The sequence below is a fragment of the Haliotis cracherodii genome, unplaced genomic scaffold (assembly GCF_022045235.1).
Source record: "Haliotis cracherodii isolate W230 unplaced genomic scaffold, xgHalCrac1.p SCAF_4, whole genome shotgun sequence".
NCBI classification, from domain to species: Eukaryota; Metazoa; Mollusca; class Gastropoda; order Lepetellida; family Haliotidae; genus Haliotis; species Haliotis cracherodii.
In genome coordinates this window covers 39161781-39180107 of record NW_027266297.1, presented here as the reverse complement: position 1 = coordinate 39180107, position 18327 = coordinate 39161781, and the positions used below count along the sequence as shown (strand labels likewise).

Sequence of the window (18327 nt, the reverse complement as noted above, 5' to 3'; positions counted from 1 at the left end):
ATGAATCTTTAACTATGGCATTGTCAAGGGTGCATCCAGTGTGGAAATTGTGTTACCACCGTCCTCATGACCATTGCTCTCATTTTTACATTATCAATCTGCGCATTTCGCAATTCCTAAATGTGATCCCAAAAGATTTAGCTTTCAGCAATATCTGTAACTGTGAGTATATGACTTGGTTGAAGATCTCAACCCAATGACCAAACCTGTGACATCTTGCATTGATAGTGATGGTAAACAATTGATTTTTCATTGTTGAAGAACAGCTTGTGGACTGGCAGTTTCACAGCTGTGTTAGAGTTTACTGCCCTTTTATACTGCCACCACAAGAGGGCGCCGTGCGAGAGCTGAATCGGATCACTAGCGCCTTCATTTCAATCTTTAATGGATTGTGACTGATCAATTCCTTAATACAAGTGTAGGGTCACGGGGATGTCTGCTTCTTGTTCTGAACGAGGTGTAAGGTTCATCCGGAGATCTGCCCTGAACATTGATGGCCAGCTAACAAAGGGACGCCGTATACTGATGGGTATCACTGGATTGCTTCTTTTAGGACTGAATGCAGACAAACCTGAAAAATGATGCTTGCAATTTGGTCCTTGAGAAAGATTTAATCAAGTATTTATCGTTTCACAATGTTCTGTTGTTTCAGGACTGAAATGAATGGAATGGTCTTGGGGATGAAAATTCTGATGAAATTGTTTTTTTAACAGTTTTTATCGATCTTAACAGAATTCAATTTTGAACTGATTTTCCCAGAAAGTTATGACTTTAAGAGTGTCTGGTGATTTTATTTCTTTCATTTGTGTAGACCCAGTAATTCAATGCACTAAACGATGTGGGTGGTTTGAATTTAATTGCACCAGACATTGTTAGATGCCATTTTCTCTCATGCAAAACTTTTTCAAAGATAGTTATGAGGAGTCTCAGACATAATGATCAACAGCTGAAAGAAAATAAACCCTTCAAACCATCTACTGTTTCAGAAACAAATAAAATCCTTGTTTAGTTTAAGAAAATGGTAATTGGTTTTCAAGCACATGAGAGTAAGGAAAACACTGCAGTGTTATAATTCCTGCTGTCAGACAAAAGATGAAAATTCTGATACTCTTATCTTTTTAGAAAGAAGAAAACAAGACCAAACCAATGTTTTATTAATAATCACATGAGTATCAACTGTTTTAATAGCTATTTTGTATGTTATTTTGGGGGGCGCAGTAATAAAAGGTTGAGGAGTGTGGGATTTTGGTGTTTCGGCAGGAGCATTTCTTTTCTTTTAGACATTGATAACAGCCTTGTTGTGAATCCATAGCATCATCACTTCATGCTGATGGAATTGTAAACTTGCCTGGGAGCTTAATGGAATCAAAATATGCCCGACAGGGTTTGTGTTCCAACTTTGCATGGTACTAGAAGAGGAAGATGAAATTATATTATACAAATACGCCTGATGGAAAGTTTTATATATAAACAAATTTGATATTCCTTGTCAATTTCGAAGGCAATGACAAAGTTCTGGAGGTCATGTCTGAGATAGATCTTTAAAAACTTTAGAATCAGAAACTTAAAGTCTCAACCCCCGGAAGATTGCTATGCGGTTGCTACTCATACAGAGCAGGTTTGAAACAGTGTACTGAGTCTCAGATTTGAGACAGACTTGGCAGGTTATATAAGTAGTCAGTCTCAGGTCTGAGACAGAGTTGGCAGGTTATATAAGTAGTCAGTCTCAGGTCTGAGACAGAGTTGGCAGGTTATATAAGTAGTCAGTCTCAGGTCTGAGACAGAGTTGGCAGTGGTTATGCAAGTACAGACCCTTCAGGACTTAAGGAAGAGAATTAATGGATGTCAACTTCTATGTTATTTTAACGTTTCGGAGTATATGCTTACTCCTTCATTCACCTGATGAAGGAGAAAGTATATATACCACGAAATGTTGTGTTCCTCCAGAGCTCCAGATAAGCTGCGTATCTGCGTGAAATACGCATCAGACATGCAGAAATACGCAGTAAAATATAATCCAAGCGTATCAAATACGCAACGAACATTACAGATATGCTACAAAAATAAAACTTGTGCGTATCATCAAAATATTGTGAAGTGACCCTGCGTATTCGATTAGCAAATCAGCAACTTATTTTGAAATTATAAACGGGCATTCCGTCAGCCTTGCCAAACTCCACGATGACAGTTACATCATGATCATTTGCCATCACACTTTCTTGTGGAAGTATCGTGGTATTTTTGAGTCCTATAAAGCTCTTGAACCCACACGACACCAGTTTGCAGGGACTAGATGAATAGTGTTTTTAAATATTTAACTTAAATACCCACATGTGTAAAAACTAGTGGGTAACAGAAATTTGAATATGCAGATAGAATTACTGATACCCAATGATTTTAAAATCCATGGGTAAAATACGCACAACACCAAAAGCTTATCTGGAGCTCTGTCCTCACAATAAAAAAGTTGACATCCATAAATTCTCTTCCTTATGTGTATCACTTCTAAATGCCTTTCAAAGACCATCAGGACTTAATTGGCAGTGAATGTTCGAGCTTAAACCAGGCTGCTAGTTTGCTCAAGTGATATAGTTAACACTCACCACCCAGGAGAAATGTCAACATTTAACCCCCCTCTGCCTGACTGAAACTGGTCACTATTGACCAAACCTTACCAGGCCGGCCTCTTGAACAGCAGGAGAAGCTACTGCAGTGGTAGTAGAATGACTTTCAGGGACTCCAGACTGGTAAGAGCCCAATGGAGTCATATCCATTAATCACAAGCACATAGGTGTGGAGGAACACAATCCTTAATTGCTGTTGCTTCCGTTTTGTCTCCCAGGTCAAGCAGACCAGTTTGTATAGAACCCTGAAAAATCATTCACATTTACACAATGGTAAGTTCACTCACTTGCTTGTTCTATAAGGAGGGCCCTCAGGGGAGTTGTTGAAGAATTGGTTCCCTTACCCCTCCAGGCACCCCTCCCCATGAGGATTGGGGGACAATATGAATTGAACATGGATGGATGGATTCCTGCAGCTGTGACCCGAGCCTTGTTCAACTCAGCCATGTTATCATGGGAGCTGGCATATGTTTATGCCAAGGAATGGGAGATATGGCACTCTTAGTGGTAGACTGTCATGAGTCTTTGTTAAAAATGGGCGTTACGGCACTCTTAGCGCTAAGACTGTCATAAGTCTACATTACTACCATGTCTGTTGTAACGCCTCTGTGGTCTAGTGGCACGATATCATGGCCACACATCCTTTGAATATTGTAGTAACCGTAACTTTGCATTTTGTCACCTGCAATTGTAGATATAATTATTTAAATATGCCTAGAGAAATTGTCTGAAAAAAGTACTATTCTATGAATGATAATTCCGCAGTGATGTGGTCGTCAAATTGGCTGTTTCAATCAGAGGGGTTTATTGTGATTTGACAACCTCTAATTGACCTATCAGAATCAAGTGATTTCCAATATATAGAATTTATATGTGCCCTTAGGCTTGCCTAGTTCTTGCATTATTCCAAATGACCAAAAGAAGGGTGCCAAATTGCAAGAAGCGTGGAGGTATATGTGAAACAGTCATAGGGATGTTATTGAAACCATAAATTACAATCATACAAAGAAAAATATTGCTTTTTGTGCTTCACAATTCATCCTGATAGGAGGCTTCATGTTGCTGTCAGAGAACTTGAATAATGGATGACATCATATTGTCTTGAAAGCATTCATCATTTGGAAAATATCAAATGTTTTTTTCATTTTAAATTGTTACTCAAAAACAATTGTTTAAAAATGTAACATTTTTATCAACTGTAGAAAAAAAATTGTCTTTCAAAAGTAGCATGTTGATAAATATTGATGGGCAAAAGTGTTTCTTTTTTGGGAATACAAAGAGAAGGTGTTTTACCGTCGACAGTATCAGTAGCCCATACATCAAACAGGATGAAATGGAACAATGTGTATTGTCTTAGGTGTCTATACCGAGACACAAGATCAGTTTTATGGGAAACATTGGAAAGTGGAAATTACACTCGAGAAATAAAAGGAAGCATTATTTCATAAATATGCAAATATGGAGGCATGAATAAAAACTGTTCAATCTTATTCAGACATTTCGCTTCAGACTTGACAGAGTAATTTGATGTAGAAATGATCTTAAGTTGCTTCACAGGAACTTCTGGTGATTTCAAATCATGTTAGGAGTTTGGAAACTGTGCATCTTTCAGGTTGGTTCTGGTCATATTAGAAATATACATGCAGCGATATTGTGTTGGCAGTGTTTACGAGCGAGAGTACGACACCCTCTCTCGCACTACGGAGAAATTATTACACTTAGTTTATCATAACGAGTATCAGATATACCAGAGGTTCTTTTTTACTGCTTTGTGTAATCAATATAGTGTTGTTTGGGAGCAATCATTGATTTTGGTCCTTTGAAGATAACAAAGGTTTGCCGTATGCAAATTTGAAGAAAATTGGTTAAGATGCCGTGCCAATCCATTAGGTGCGTCGCTTTGCATGTTATGAAAACTCTGTTGTGATATTCAGTACATTTGAGCGAACATATGGGATGGATTTTGAATAAAATACTGCTTTAGAAAGTAAAAGAATGTTGTGGCAGGATTTGATAATTGCCTACTGAGATATTTTGGGTGATTGATTGAGATGAGAGATCGATCGGCCATTCTCCGAGCATAATGGACAAAGAGGTCAAGCATAAGGTAGTGTAGCAGAGGTAATCACGGACGAGTTTGGAAACAGATGAATAGACAAGATGGAAAGAGGAAAATTAATGGGGGAGGGGGGAGGTTGGTAAAATAATGGAATAATAGACAGAAAAACAACTTTTTGTGAAATAAAGCATGGGACAGAAAAATATTGTGACTCATTCACTATTCATTACTAATGTATAAAAATGAAATCATGTTTTGTGTCCTGGTTGAAAATTATCGACGAGTAGGTCTTTTTTATGAGTAATTTGACTTGGGAAAACTTGGGGATGATATGTACTGAATCGCTTTAAAAAAACTGAATGGGTTTTGATGCTGGAGTAACAAGTGGCTGGAAACTTTAAAAAATTATGTCTACGTGTGACAACGTGAATGAGGATTCAAACTCGGACAACATTATTGCAATGTTGCGTGCCTTCAGACCTCGCTACCACATACTAAGTTCTTGGTGTTCTGTCAGTTCATGAAAATTATTTCCCAAATTCCACGATGTGTTTTCATAGTGTGTCAGTATATATTTTAATCCAACATGTCCATTTTATGGATTATGTTCACAAAACTAATGTACATCTTCAAATGCATATTTTCCTTCAGTTGTTGGAATATAATATTTCCTGTGACTGGCAAAATATGTTTTGAATGAGAATATTTGTTGCTTGTCTTCATCGTGCTACTTGACCCTACATGGAATGGTCAAACCCTGTACTGATGTACAGAGCACCAATTTCCCTTAAGCATTGGATCAGTTAGTGAGATCAGTATGAGAGCACTGCAGCGGAGAGAGGGAAATTTTAACCAGGCCCTGAAACCTTCCAGCTCTGGAGATGTAGCGTAGAAAGGGAGTGTCTTTGTAGCCATACAATGAAGCCCAGATAGATAGGCCGGGACAGGAACACCAATTTCCTGCTGTGGCTTGTGCAGTAATCCTCGGGCTAGGCATGGACGGACCAGAATGTCATCCAAGATTGCCGAAATATGACCGAGATTATATCCACCCACTCACAGACATTCACTTTTGTTGAAACAGTTTATAGTATAGTGTGTTCAAAGTGCAAGGTCATTCATTTTGGATGTCAAGTAATATGTACAAAATATTTCCAAGATCATATCCACCGACTCACAGTCAAGAACTTTATTGAAATAGTTTTAGGTACAGAATGTTCTGATGGAAATGAACAGTTGTTTGAGTTGAATATTTTTATCTTTTTTAATTGCATGGGAGCATATTTCACAGATGGGATACACATTTACCTTGCTCTGTGTGAAGACACAGGTGTTGTTAAAAGGCGTAGTTCAGGGATATGTTTGTGTGTTTATCACTGAGGTTGGTACAAAGAGATTTGGGAAGCAGTTTGTGAATGGGAAACTCCAGTGCAGGGCAAACCCTTGATAGAGGTAACTTGGTTGATACATGTTATCCTATCCCAATTCCATGGATTGAAGGGACACGGGTGGCCAGTCATCTGATGCCCTGCGATTCGCTGTGCAGAGTTGCGTCCCTTTGGCACGCCAGAAACCTATGATTGTGGGTTCAAATTCCTGTTCGCCCGGATTATCTTTCTAGGTTTGTCAGCACCATACCTGTGCTCGTGGGTTTCACCGAAGAGGTCTGAGACCTGCATCCCTTCGGGCTTTCCTCAAAACAATAAGCTGACACACCGTGATATAACTGGAATACTGTTAAAGGGGCATTAAGCCCAACTCACTCTCTCACTCCATGGATTGATACTCATGATGTCAGTCACTGTATTGTCAGGTTCAGACTTGATTATATACAGACTGGAATATTGCTGAGTGAGGTGTAAACAGCAAACAAACAAACAAAAGACTATGTGTCGTTTGGGAAAGTCCATGTGCACATTTGTATGTGGGAAACTTATGAGTGTGCCAATGAAATATTTCTTTTGTCAAAAATATACAAAACACATATGTTTTCACCATCATTTTTCCGATCCTGTTCATTGATTGTATGGGTTCAATCTCGGCATGAAATACGTGCCTGGAATTATAGATCAGAGATCGAGAATATTCTTGTGGACGTATCCTTTTATTTATCTTACCCTTTAAAAAGACACTTGTGTATTTATGACTACAGAAGCTTGTGAAGTATGATATATTATTTTAACTGTTGCTTTATTTTCAAATCTTGTGTTTCCAGAGATGGGCGCCTACGGGAGGGAGACCAAATTCTTGCCATCGATGGTCAGCCTCTAGACATCTCCCATACTGAGGCTATACGCATTCTTCAAAACGCCCAGGGATTGGTGGAGATTGTTGTAGCCAGGGGACCAATCAGTGGCGAGTCTGAGCAAGTTATTGGTGAAGAGGAGGTTAACGTTGACGGAGAAGAACCAATTGTAAAGGCGGAAGATCGCCAGGAAGAAGCTCTCCCTCCCACTGGCCTTGACAAGTCTTCCGACATGGTGGTCAGTGATATAATCTATGTAATTAATTGTGCCCTGTGGCAATTATGAGACAGAAATGCTCCCAGCATGCCATACCTATTGTAAAATGTGACAATGGGGACTTGGTCAGCAAGAAAAGCAGTTAGTGGTGCCAACTGTCTATGAGGACCAACTGTCAGCTGGGATCTGTTGGTTTGGTGTGTCATCGTACAGAGACCATGCTCACACTATCAACCTCTGGTTAGCTTGCTGTAGGCCTGATCACCCTCCAATGTCCACTGTAATATGGCTGTGATATTGCTGACAAAATATATATCTATGATTCTGGTCTCAAGACAAAGTATGAAATATGATTTTGCCATGATAATGTTTGTTTGAATTCATCAGGTTTAGTGTTCAAAGTTATCCACAATTTGTCTCTTTATGGAATGTTCTGTCCTTATATGGAGCGGTCGGGTAGCCTAGTGGTTAAAGCGTTCGTTCGTCACGCCGAAGACCCGGGTTCGATTACCGACATGGGTACAATGTGTGAAGCCCATTTCTGGTGTCCCCCGCCGTGATATTGCTGGAATATTGCTGAAAGCGGCGTAAAACCATACTCACTCACTCACTCTGTCCTTAAACACTGGAACCTCATTCATCCAGACAGCTGGATTGTCGTGAAATTGTAGTCACACTGCTCCACATGTCAGTGTAGATATTTTATTTTCAGCATCCCAAAGTCCTGATTAACCAGATTTCATTGCATTAGCTGACTCTACTTTCCTTTGATGGTTGAATGCGGATTGTCTATAAGGCACTGTGATTCACTATACAGTACCATTAGCAGCCCTGATCTGCATGTCATAAGTTCAAATCCCAACACAGTTGGCCCAGTCATCATCAAGGTGTCTTAATTCGGTCTGCTGTGAGTTTTGTCCTTCAGGTGTGCCAGAAACCTGGTTCACCATGATCATGTTTCTGGGTTTGTCAGCACCATACCTGTGCTCGTAGGTTTCACTGAAGATTTGAATCACTTCAGGCTTTCATCCAACATAAAGCTGACGTGCCGTCATATAACTAACATACTGCTGAAAAAGTGGTTCTAAACCCAACTCACTCACTCACACGACAAGGATTTGCATGACCTGCATGTTCTGAGTTCTAGTCCCACCATTGCCCTCATTATGATGCTTGGTCTGTCCAGCACCAAAACTGAGCTCATGGATTTCTTCTAAGTCGTTGTGCAGAGTTTCATACCTTAAGGCACGCCAGTACCAACAAGTCCCAGTTTGTCCTGTTTATGTTTTTAAGTTTGTCATCACCATAACTGAAGTCATGGATTTTATCAAAATTGTAAATGTCGACAACCTGCATCCCTTCAGGCTTGCCTCCCACATTTGACTCACATTCCATGATAGAAGTGGATCACTGTTCAGTTACATCACACACAATCCCTTATTTGACATTTTTGCTTGAAGTAAACATTCTGATTATTTGTCATACATCTGAAAGAATATCCAAATCAAACAGGAAATGACACTTAATGAGCTCTTTCAGAATTCAAAGTTTACAAGGTATGAGTTTTTGTGTTGATAAAAGATGAGTTGAAGGTTTGTGTTATTTGAAACCCCAGGTCATACGGAGTGTTACTTTTGCCAACATGTGAATCCATTTATTCCCCATTCAGTCATTCCAAGCCATTAACCTGGCCACATGGCAAGAGAAGTGGTCCTTAGAGGTGACAAGGACAATCTGCCACATTCTCTTCACTTGCCATCAGAACGCAAGTAGGAAAATGACGCTGGAGTTTAACTGCGCCCAGAATTGCTCAATGATACAAAGAAAAAATATCATGATGCATATGCTTGCTGTCAGATGTCTCAGTCTTGTGCTGATGATGGTGAGAGTGGCGCTGATGGTGAGAGAGAGGCGCTGACGGTGGTAGATGGTGTGGGAATGGCAGTGATGGTGATAATAGTGGCGCTGATGGTGAGAGTGGTGCTGATAGTGGTGCTTATGGTGGTGAGAGTGGTGCTTATGGTGGTGAGAGTGGCGCTGATGGTGGTGAGAGTGGTGCTGATAGTGGTGAGAGTGGTGCTGATAGTGGTGTGAGTGGTGCTGATGGTGGTGTGAGTGGTGGTGAGAGTGGTGCTGATGGTGGTGTGAGTGGTGGTGAGAGTGGTGTGAGTGGTGGTGAGAGTGGTACTGATGGTGGTGAGGATGGTGGTGAGAGTGGTGCTGATAGTGGTGTGAGTGGTGGTGCTGATGGTGGTGAGAGTGGCGCTGATGGTGGTGAGAGTGGTGCTGATAGTGGTGGTGAGAATGGTGCTGATGGTGGTGAAAGTGGTGCTGATGGTGGTGAGAATGGCGCTGATGATGGTGAGAGTGGTGCTGATGGTGGTGATAGTGGCGCTGATGGTGGTGAGAGTGGCACTGATGGTGTGAGAGTGGTGTTGATGGTGGCGACAGCGGCACTGATTGTGGTGAGTGTGGCACCGATCTGATATTGGAAACAGCAGCATTGATGGTGGTGAGAGTGGCACTGATGGTGTGAGAGCGGCGCTGATGGTGGTGACAGCAGCACAGATGGTGGTGAGAGTGGCACTGATGGTGGTGAGAGTGGCACCGATGGTGTGAGAGTGACAAAGATGGGGGTGAGAATGGCGCTGATGGTGGTGAGAATGGTGCTGATGGTGTGAGAGTCGCGCTGATGTTGGTAAAAGCGGCACTGATGGTGGTGAGAGTGGCACTGATGGTTTAAGAGATCAGCCCTGCTACTATTGCTGCTCCTGATACTGGGGATGGAGGTTGCTGCGTACTGGTATTATTTTGTTGCAGAAGCCGTCTGTGATTGATTACAATGGCAACAATAATAGACAGTACAAAACTGCATCAGCAAGTTCTTCTCTGAGAACAGTTACAGGTCACAGCGACCTATAGTTATGTTTGATGAAGTTATCATGACCTCAATGGTTTGTTCAGATTTTTACACTTTCTTTTGTGAATGCTTGATGGTCTTAATATTGTTAACTTTGGCATTTGTTTGTTTCATGAAATAGAAATATGGGCAAAAGTTGACTCCATGGTAAACGTGGGTGGAATTTGTTCTGCTGAGTGTCCTGTAATCAATTTGAATATGATATGTGGAGAAAATCACAGCGCAAAGCTCTTCCAAAATCATTTCATATCTGTGGAAAATGTTTTCTGTGAAAATGTTCTTTTCCAAAACCCTTTCATAACAGTTGATGAAGATCCCTATCTCATATAGTCGGGCATATCTTTACAGAATCGGAAATAATTCAATGTGAAATAAAAACTTCTAATCAATTGAAATAAAATCTATTAGAATTTTCACCGTAAATAAATGAAAAAAATATATGGCACTAACATTTCTCGAGTTCAATCAGCTTCTTATCTTCAATTCCACTAGCCATGAGAAAATCAAAGATTCTTTCATAAGCTCAAGGTCTAGTTTCGCGATCCATTACAGGCAGATTGGTTAGAAAAAACTATTGTACAGGAACGCCCCACTGACACTGTTGTGTGTAGAAATGGTCTGAAGACATTTCAACTGCTCATCTTCGGAACCAATTAGGAAAAAGCACCTTTTTCACAGCACTCAACAGTCGTAATTAGGGCAGTGAATTGTCGGTGGCCAAAAGTAATGGACATTGTGTAGTAACATGTTGCTTCAAACTCCATACTTCTGTTTTAGAACTGGTAATCATTTTGCCTTGGACTTATTGATTTGGCGATGAATTATCTGAAAGGTTGGGTATCACTAAAAAAAGGGTTTGGTGGTGAACGTGAGTCGAAATGCCAGCAGGAAAAACAGAGGATTCTCACCAATTGGATCAGCAATGATGAAGAGTGTGTTCGGGGTGTCTACCTTTTGCAGTAACAAATACATGATCAGTTCCGATTATTTCTTATTCAGCTGAAAGAATAATCTTAATTAAGATTCTGACTTCTTTGTTTCAAAAAGGACAAGGTGAAACTATTGGTGTGTGAATAACCATTAACTTTTCTTTTCTATGTTCATATGTTCAGTGCAACAGATTATTTCAAAAAGATTTTGACAGTTTTAGAGCCTCTGGTGTAAGTGAGGGAAGCATCATTTTGAATGCCATAACTAATATCTGTACTTGCGTCCATTGGCCTTATCATTGGATGACATTGATTTAGCTAGAGCTGATTCGTAAAAGTTTTTAAGAATAATATTTTCAAAAATTCAATGTGTATTAACAAATAAATACATTTTGAAACAGATTTTTGTCAATATTCAAACAGAATTATGGCTCTATATGATGTGCCCTACACTGACTTGCTTCTATTTTGGATACATTGAAATACAAAAAGCTGAAGTATTCAATTTTGTTAAGTGAAATTTGTGTGAGTATTTATTGTAATTTAAGAAGAAAATCAATATCAGAATGTGAGGATGTTTCAAAACTTGTACAATAAAACTAGTTTACATAATTTTGAAATTCATGAATCAAAATACAATCACAAATAGATGCTTTTAGCGGAATCTCTTAAGCCTACTAGAATGGATGGGAATTGTCAAACTTTCTTAAAACTTAAAACATTAAAAAATGTCGAAAATAAAATGATTGTATCTAATCTTTGCATGGAAATATTCATCACATTCCATCGTAATTTCTCCTGTGAAATCTCCCTGAGGTAATGACTTGTACAATTGCTAGGACAGTCCATAGCAAAGCCCCTCTATGCCTTGGGATTACGTTTTAAAACACAAGTAACAGCGGCCATTTTGAAGGCTGAGGTGGATAAAAGTTTTGTGCTCAGTGTCATTAGTGTTAACTTTGTTTGAAATAACTTCAGTATATTAAGTGTTAACTTGTTTGAAATAACTTCAGTATATTAAGTGTTAACTTTGTTTGAAATAACTTCAGTATATTAAGTGTTAACTTTGTTTGAAATAACTTCAGTATATCAAGTGTTAACTTTGTTTGAAATAACTTCAGTATGTTAAGTGTTAACTTTGTTTGAAATAACTTCAGTATATTAAGTGTTAACTTTGTTTGAAATAACTTCAGTATATTAAGTGTTAACTTTGTTTGAAATAACTTCAGTATATTAAGTGTTAACTTGTTTGAAATAACTTCAGTATATTAAGTGTTAACTTTGTTTGAAATAACTTCAGTATATTAAGTGTTAACTTTGTTTGAAATAACTTCAGTATGTTAAGTGTTAACTTTGTTTGAAATAACTTCAGTATGTTAAGTGTTTACTTTGTTTGAAATAACTTCAGTATATTTAGTGTTAACTTTGTTTGAAATAACTTCAGTATATTAAGTGTTAACTTTGTTTGAAATAACTTCAGTATATTAAGTGTTAGCTTTGTTTGAAATAACTTCAGTATATTTAGTGTTAGCTTTGTTTGAAATAACTTCAGTATATTTAGAGTTAGCTTTGTTTGAAATAACTTCAGTATGTTTAGTGTTAACTTTGTTTGAAATAACTTCAGTATATTAAGTGTTAACTTTGTTTGAAATAACTTCAGTATATTTAGTGTTAACTTTGTTTGAAATAACTTCAGTATATCAAGTGTTAGCTTTGTTTGAAATAACTTCAGTATGTTTAGTGTTAACTTTGTTTGAAATAACTTCAGTATATTTAGAGTTAGCTTTGTTTGAAATAACTTCAGTATATCAAGTGTTAGCTTTGTTTGAAATAACTTCAGTATATCAAGTGTTAACTTTGTTTGAAATAACTTCAGTATGTTTAGTGTTAACTTTGTTTGAAATAACTTCAGTATATTTAGTGTTTACTTTGTTTGAAATAACTTCAGTATATTTAGAGTTAGCTTTGTTTGAAATAACTTCAGTATGTTTAGTGTTAACTTTGTTTGAAATAACTTCAGTATATTAAGTGTTAACTTTGTTTGAAATAACTTCAGTATATTTAGTATTAACTTTGTTTGAAATAACTTCAGTATATTAAGTGTTAACTTTGTTTGAAATAACTTCAGTATATTAAGTGTTAACTTTGTTTGAACTAACTTCAGTATATTAAGTGTTAACTTTGTTTGAAATAACTTCAGTATATTAAGTGTTAACTTTGTTTGAAATAACTTCAGTATATTAAGTGTTAACTTTGTTTGAAATAACTTCAGTATATTAAGTGTTAACTTTGTTTGAAATAACTTCAGTGTATTTAGTGTTAACTTTGTTTGAAATAACTTCAGTATATTAAGTGTTAACTTTATTTGAAATAACTTCAGTATATTAAGTGTTAACTTTATTTGAAATAACTTCAGTATATTTAGTGTTAACTTTGTTTGAAATAACTTCAGTATGTTTAGTGTTAACTTTGTTTGAAATAACTTCAGTATATTAAGTGTTAACTTTGTTTGAAATAACTTCAGTATATTTAGTGTTAACTTTGTTTGAAATAACTTCAGTATATTAAGTGTTAACTTTGTTTGAAATAACTTCAGTATATTAAGTGTTAACTTTGTTTTAAATAACTTCAGTATATTAAGTGTTAACTTTGTTTGAAATAACTTCAGTATATTAAGTGTTAACTTTGTTTGAAATAACTTCAGTATATTAAGTGTTAACTTTGTTTGAAATAACTTCAGTATATTTAATGTTAACTTTGTTTGAAATTACTTCAGTATATTAAGTGTTAACTTTGTTTGAAATAACTTCAGTATATTAAGTGTTAACTTTGTTTGAAATTACTTCAGTAAATTTAGTGTTAACTTTGTTTGAAATAACTTCAGTATATGGCTTTTGTTAAGGACCTAACGGCCACACACTGAAGATTCTTTATCGCAAGCCATGACATGGGTATAGAGTGCCTAGTTTTCTGAAGAGCCGCAATTTGATGTGCAGAGTTGCATCCCAAAGTCTTGCCAGAAATCCAAGTTTGCCAATGATAGTGAGTTTGAAACTCGCGCTAATTATGTGTCTAGGTTTGTCAGCACCATACCGATGCGCTTGAGTTTTGGCAAAGAAGTATAAATCTAAGATCTACATGACTTCAGACTTTCCTCCCTTGTCAATTGACATGTTCTGATATGGCTAAACTACTGTTCAAATAAGCATAAAACCAAACTCACTCACGTCATAGCTACCTGTAGGGATTCCAGGGCAGACCTGATGCTTGTGATTAGGATCTGCTAAATTGGGGATCGGATGGTTTCAGTCTTTTACTACAGGGATGTATCTACACCTGCTCAGAGGCCGATATTTGGCCCCAAGTCTTCAGCAAGTTCCCAATTTGAATTTAAAAAAAATCCCAATTCCTCAAAATTTATGAGAATAAGAACAGGAAAAATATTACAATTTTTGACAATATCCACATTTCCGCTCAATTTACCTATCACTTAGTTTTGAATCCAAGATAAATCTCCGCCATACGTCGATGGCGTTGGTTTATTGCTCATGGAATCAACTACTTGTCTGTCAAGACTATTGACAGGCTGCCTGGGTAGGGTAAACTTAAAGGTTGTCGTATATGGAACATTTACTTGTGCAATATGTAAACTGCCTGGGACCCCTGAAGATTCCGGGGTAGAATAGGTCTTCAGCAACCCATGCTTGCCGTAAAAGGTGACTATGCTTGTCGTAAAAAGGCGACTAACGGGATCGGGTGGTCAGGCTTGCTGACTTGGTTCATACATGTCATCGATCCCAATTGCGTGGATCAGTGCTCATGATATCAATCACTGGATTGTCTGGTCCAGACTCGATTATTCACAGACCGCCGTCATATAGCTGGAATATTGCTGAGTGCGGCGTTAAGCAACCAGCCAACCAACCAACCAGCCAACCAATTTACTGCCTGGCAGAAGTGGCATTGAGCTTTTATCCACCATTTTCTTTGTGATTGATAATATATAGGTTTGATACATGTGTGACATACACTAGGATGTTTATCAATAACACAACCTTGTTATGCCTTCTCCTGGTAGTCATGTTTTGCTGCAACTCTTGAGTTCTTGCAATGTGATGTCTTGTTTGGTTAAAGATAAGGGGAGGTAACTACTGTTAGTACAGAGACTTTGAACTGCAAGGTGTTTCTGTTTGGCGGTAGAGTGACCCGAAATGAATCTTATTTAGTAATCTCTGATGAATTATTACATTTTGGCACTGTGGTTATTTTAGTAGTGTTAATTTGAAGACTAGTTAGTATGTTAATGTTTCATTTAAATATATTTGATCTAAATTGTATCACTATGTTGAAACATCTCTGGAAGATATAAGGTTGTGGACATTTTTCTGAAGAATGTTTAGAAATGTGTAATGTGTTCTGCATGTGTCTGGGGTTGTCACGATTCCCAATTTGTGCCATCACAATACCTATCTAAATTGTGTGAACATAACTTGTAAAACCCTTTTCTGCTTATATGATGTTGAAGAGGTCTCAGGCTTTTGTTTTCTTGATAGATCAAAATCTTCAATACCGTGAATCGCCGTGTATAAGGCAAGTTTTTCGAACCTAGAATTAACGGGGTTTATACATAGGGTAGAAGAGTTTTGATGGGTTTTTTCCCCCAACACAAAGATATTACTATAAGCAAGTAACACCGGAAATACCATGTCAACAATCTGTACTGAAGTATGCAAAATAGTAGTTACACTCTCTGGTTGGTAAGGGGCGGTCAGGTAGTCTAGTGGTTAAAGCATTCGCTCGTCGCGCCGAATACCCGGGTTCGATTCCCGACATGGTGCCTCGCACCGTGATATTGATGGAATATTGTTAAAAGCGGCGTAAAACTGTACTTGCTCGCTCACTCACTCACTCACTCACTCACTCACTCACTCACTCACTCGTTCATTTTACATCTGGACTGTTTGAAACCTATTATTTTCATTTTTATTAAAAATTTTATTCAATATTCATTACATTCATTTCGGCCAAATTGAGGTTGAAATGACCGGTAGAAGGGTGAACTCAAGTTACTTACATTAACAACTGTCAGATTGCCGCTTTTGACACCTTGAAACGAACTTTAGTGGTCAGAGAAATGATATATATATATATGTATATCTGTCATAAATGCCATACTTTGACTCATTGAATGTCATATTTGTTGTAGTTTGACTACAATTTTTGTAATTTTTGACTGATTCACCAGTAGATTATGAGAAAACGTGTGTAAGGCTGATTGCTGCTTCCAGCTTAGTTTACGAGACAGTGCACATGCTAATCTTAATCTCTGCATACAAAACAATTACCATCAGAACAGGAATTACAATTTAAACGGTAAATCATCATGTCTAGTAAAGTGTTTTCTCAAATTTCAAATTGTATTGATCAAGTTTAATTGTTCTCACCTGTTCGTTTACCTGAATTCAATGTATACAGGGATACAAGGGATACAATGTAACTTTTTTCTGCGAAAGACAAACATGTTTTTATTGCAAATGTAGTGATTGTGTATGCGCTGGTGACAAGCTTCATTCCAATTCACTCTATAGACAGGGTGTATGAATTAGCATTGATTTTGAAGGCTTTAACAAGCGGGTTGTAGATATACGGTATGTATTGTATTTACTTTTCTTTGTATATTCCTTTCTTTTGTCATGGACATGTTCCCTTTGCTCACAATATCAATCACTGGCTTGTTTGGTCCCGAATTGATTTATAGACCCCCCCATGGTCTAGTGGTAGAGCGTCCGCCCGGAGAGCGGAAGGTCCGGGGTTAGATCCCCGACCGCATCATACCTAAAGACGTTCAAAGATGGTACTTGTTGTTACCCTGTCTGGCGCTCGGCATTAAGGGGCTAAAACAAGGACTGGTCGGCTCGGAGTCAGTATACTGTGTCTGAGTGGGTATTCATGTTAAACTGCGGCATGGTATCTCAGTGAGCTAGCTTGATTAATCAGCATCAGTCCGGACTAGTACAAGCAGCCATACAAACACACACACGTACATGCACATCGCTATATAAGTGCAATAATCTTGGATGCGATGTTAAACCCAATTTCACCTCACCTCACCTCTTGAAGTTTGCTGTTCTCAACTCTTGCCATGATTGCTAAACATATCTGTCAAATCAACAGAATCTTTTGCATTTCTTTTATTTTTTATTCAGTGATGTATGACAAATTTGAGGAATGTATTTAAGCTGAAGTTAAATTCTGGAATCTGTGCCAGATGTGACATCTGTCGATTGAAATATTAGCACTTCCTTGAGCAACTTCTATAATAATCATGTCTGCATATCGATTAGTGGAACATATATTGTTGTCTAAACACCACCCTGTCAGGGGTCCCAGAACTGCTCAATCCAAACTAGACAGAAAAGAAATATGTCTGAAATTTGAATGAAAAAAGACCCTGACATTTTATATTTGTCGTCCATTTTGGCCTGGTGAAACAGAGGTATGTCTGCCAGATCAATATGGAACAAGGCCTGACAAATGACAAATTAACCAGGAGTCAATAACTTGAGAATTTCTGGGGAATTTTATCTTTTGTGATGTGGGAATCGAGTTATCACCAAAGTCTAGACGCAGAATGACTTATTGCTTTGACGTTCCTCCATATTGCCGCCTGCCGCTTGCAAGATCTTTGACCATGTATTGATTGCAGTATTGTCAAGAGGGTTACAACTGAATAGCTTTCAAATTGTCGTGTTTTCACAGAATTCACCCCTCCGAACATGGACTGTCAGAATGAATTGATTTTAACGAATCAAACTAGTGCACGATTGAATTCGGAGGAATTTGATTGCAAGGAATGTCCCGGATCTGGTGATGTTTGGGTCTCCATTCAGGCATGGCTGACTGTCCATTACTTGAGAGCGTAGACTGTGTAGATTCATCAGTGCTTAGACTGTCTCCAGTTCTCTCACCACCTGAAGGGGGGTGGTAATGAGCTCACAATCGTGTGGAGTGAGTAGCAATGTTAAAGGGATTCGGCCTGCTGAAATTGATTTTGATCTGTGTTTGAAATGGCGGGCATGATCAGTCATGCTTTGTATTGTTAAGGAGATTGATGTTTTAGAAAAACAAGTTTGAGTTTGATTGTTGCAATGTGTATCTTTGAGTTTTTGAAATAAACATTGGTGTGAATTGGTGCCTTGCAACCCATGCTTGTTGCAAAAAGTGACTGAATGAATCAGCTGTGGCTTGCTTCATTGTGTGTCATCGTTCCCCAATTGCCTGGGATGTTGTTCATTCTGTCTGTCGTAAAGCTTGAATGTTGCCGAGTTCGGAG

The 18327-nt window shown here is 38.1% G+C and overlaps 1 protein-coding gene across 3 annotated transcripts in view; it reads left to right on the top strand.

Annotated features, from left to right (window-relative positions):
- The window catches only part of LOC139478492 (multiple PDZ domain protein-like), a 320861-nt gene that overhangs the window by 78476 nt on the left and 224058 nt on the right, over positions 1–18327 (top strand). For all 3 annotated transcript variants that reach the window (XR_011654309.1, XM_071260981.1, XM_071260979.1), the window contains exon 6: positions 6899–7166. Coding sequence is in view for 2 of the 3 variants with exons in the window: in XM_071260981.1 (XP_071117082.1) it covers positions 6899–7166 (268 nt within the window). In the remaining variant the exon portion in view is untranslated. The remainder of the gene's footprint in view (positions 1–6898; positions 7167–18327) is intronic.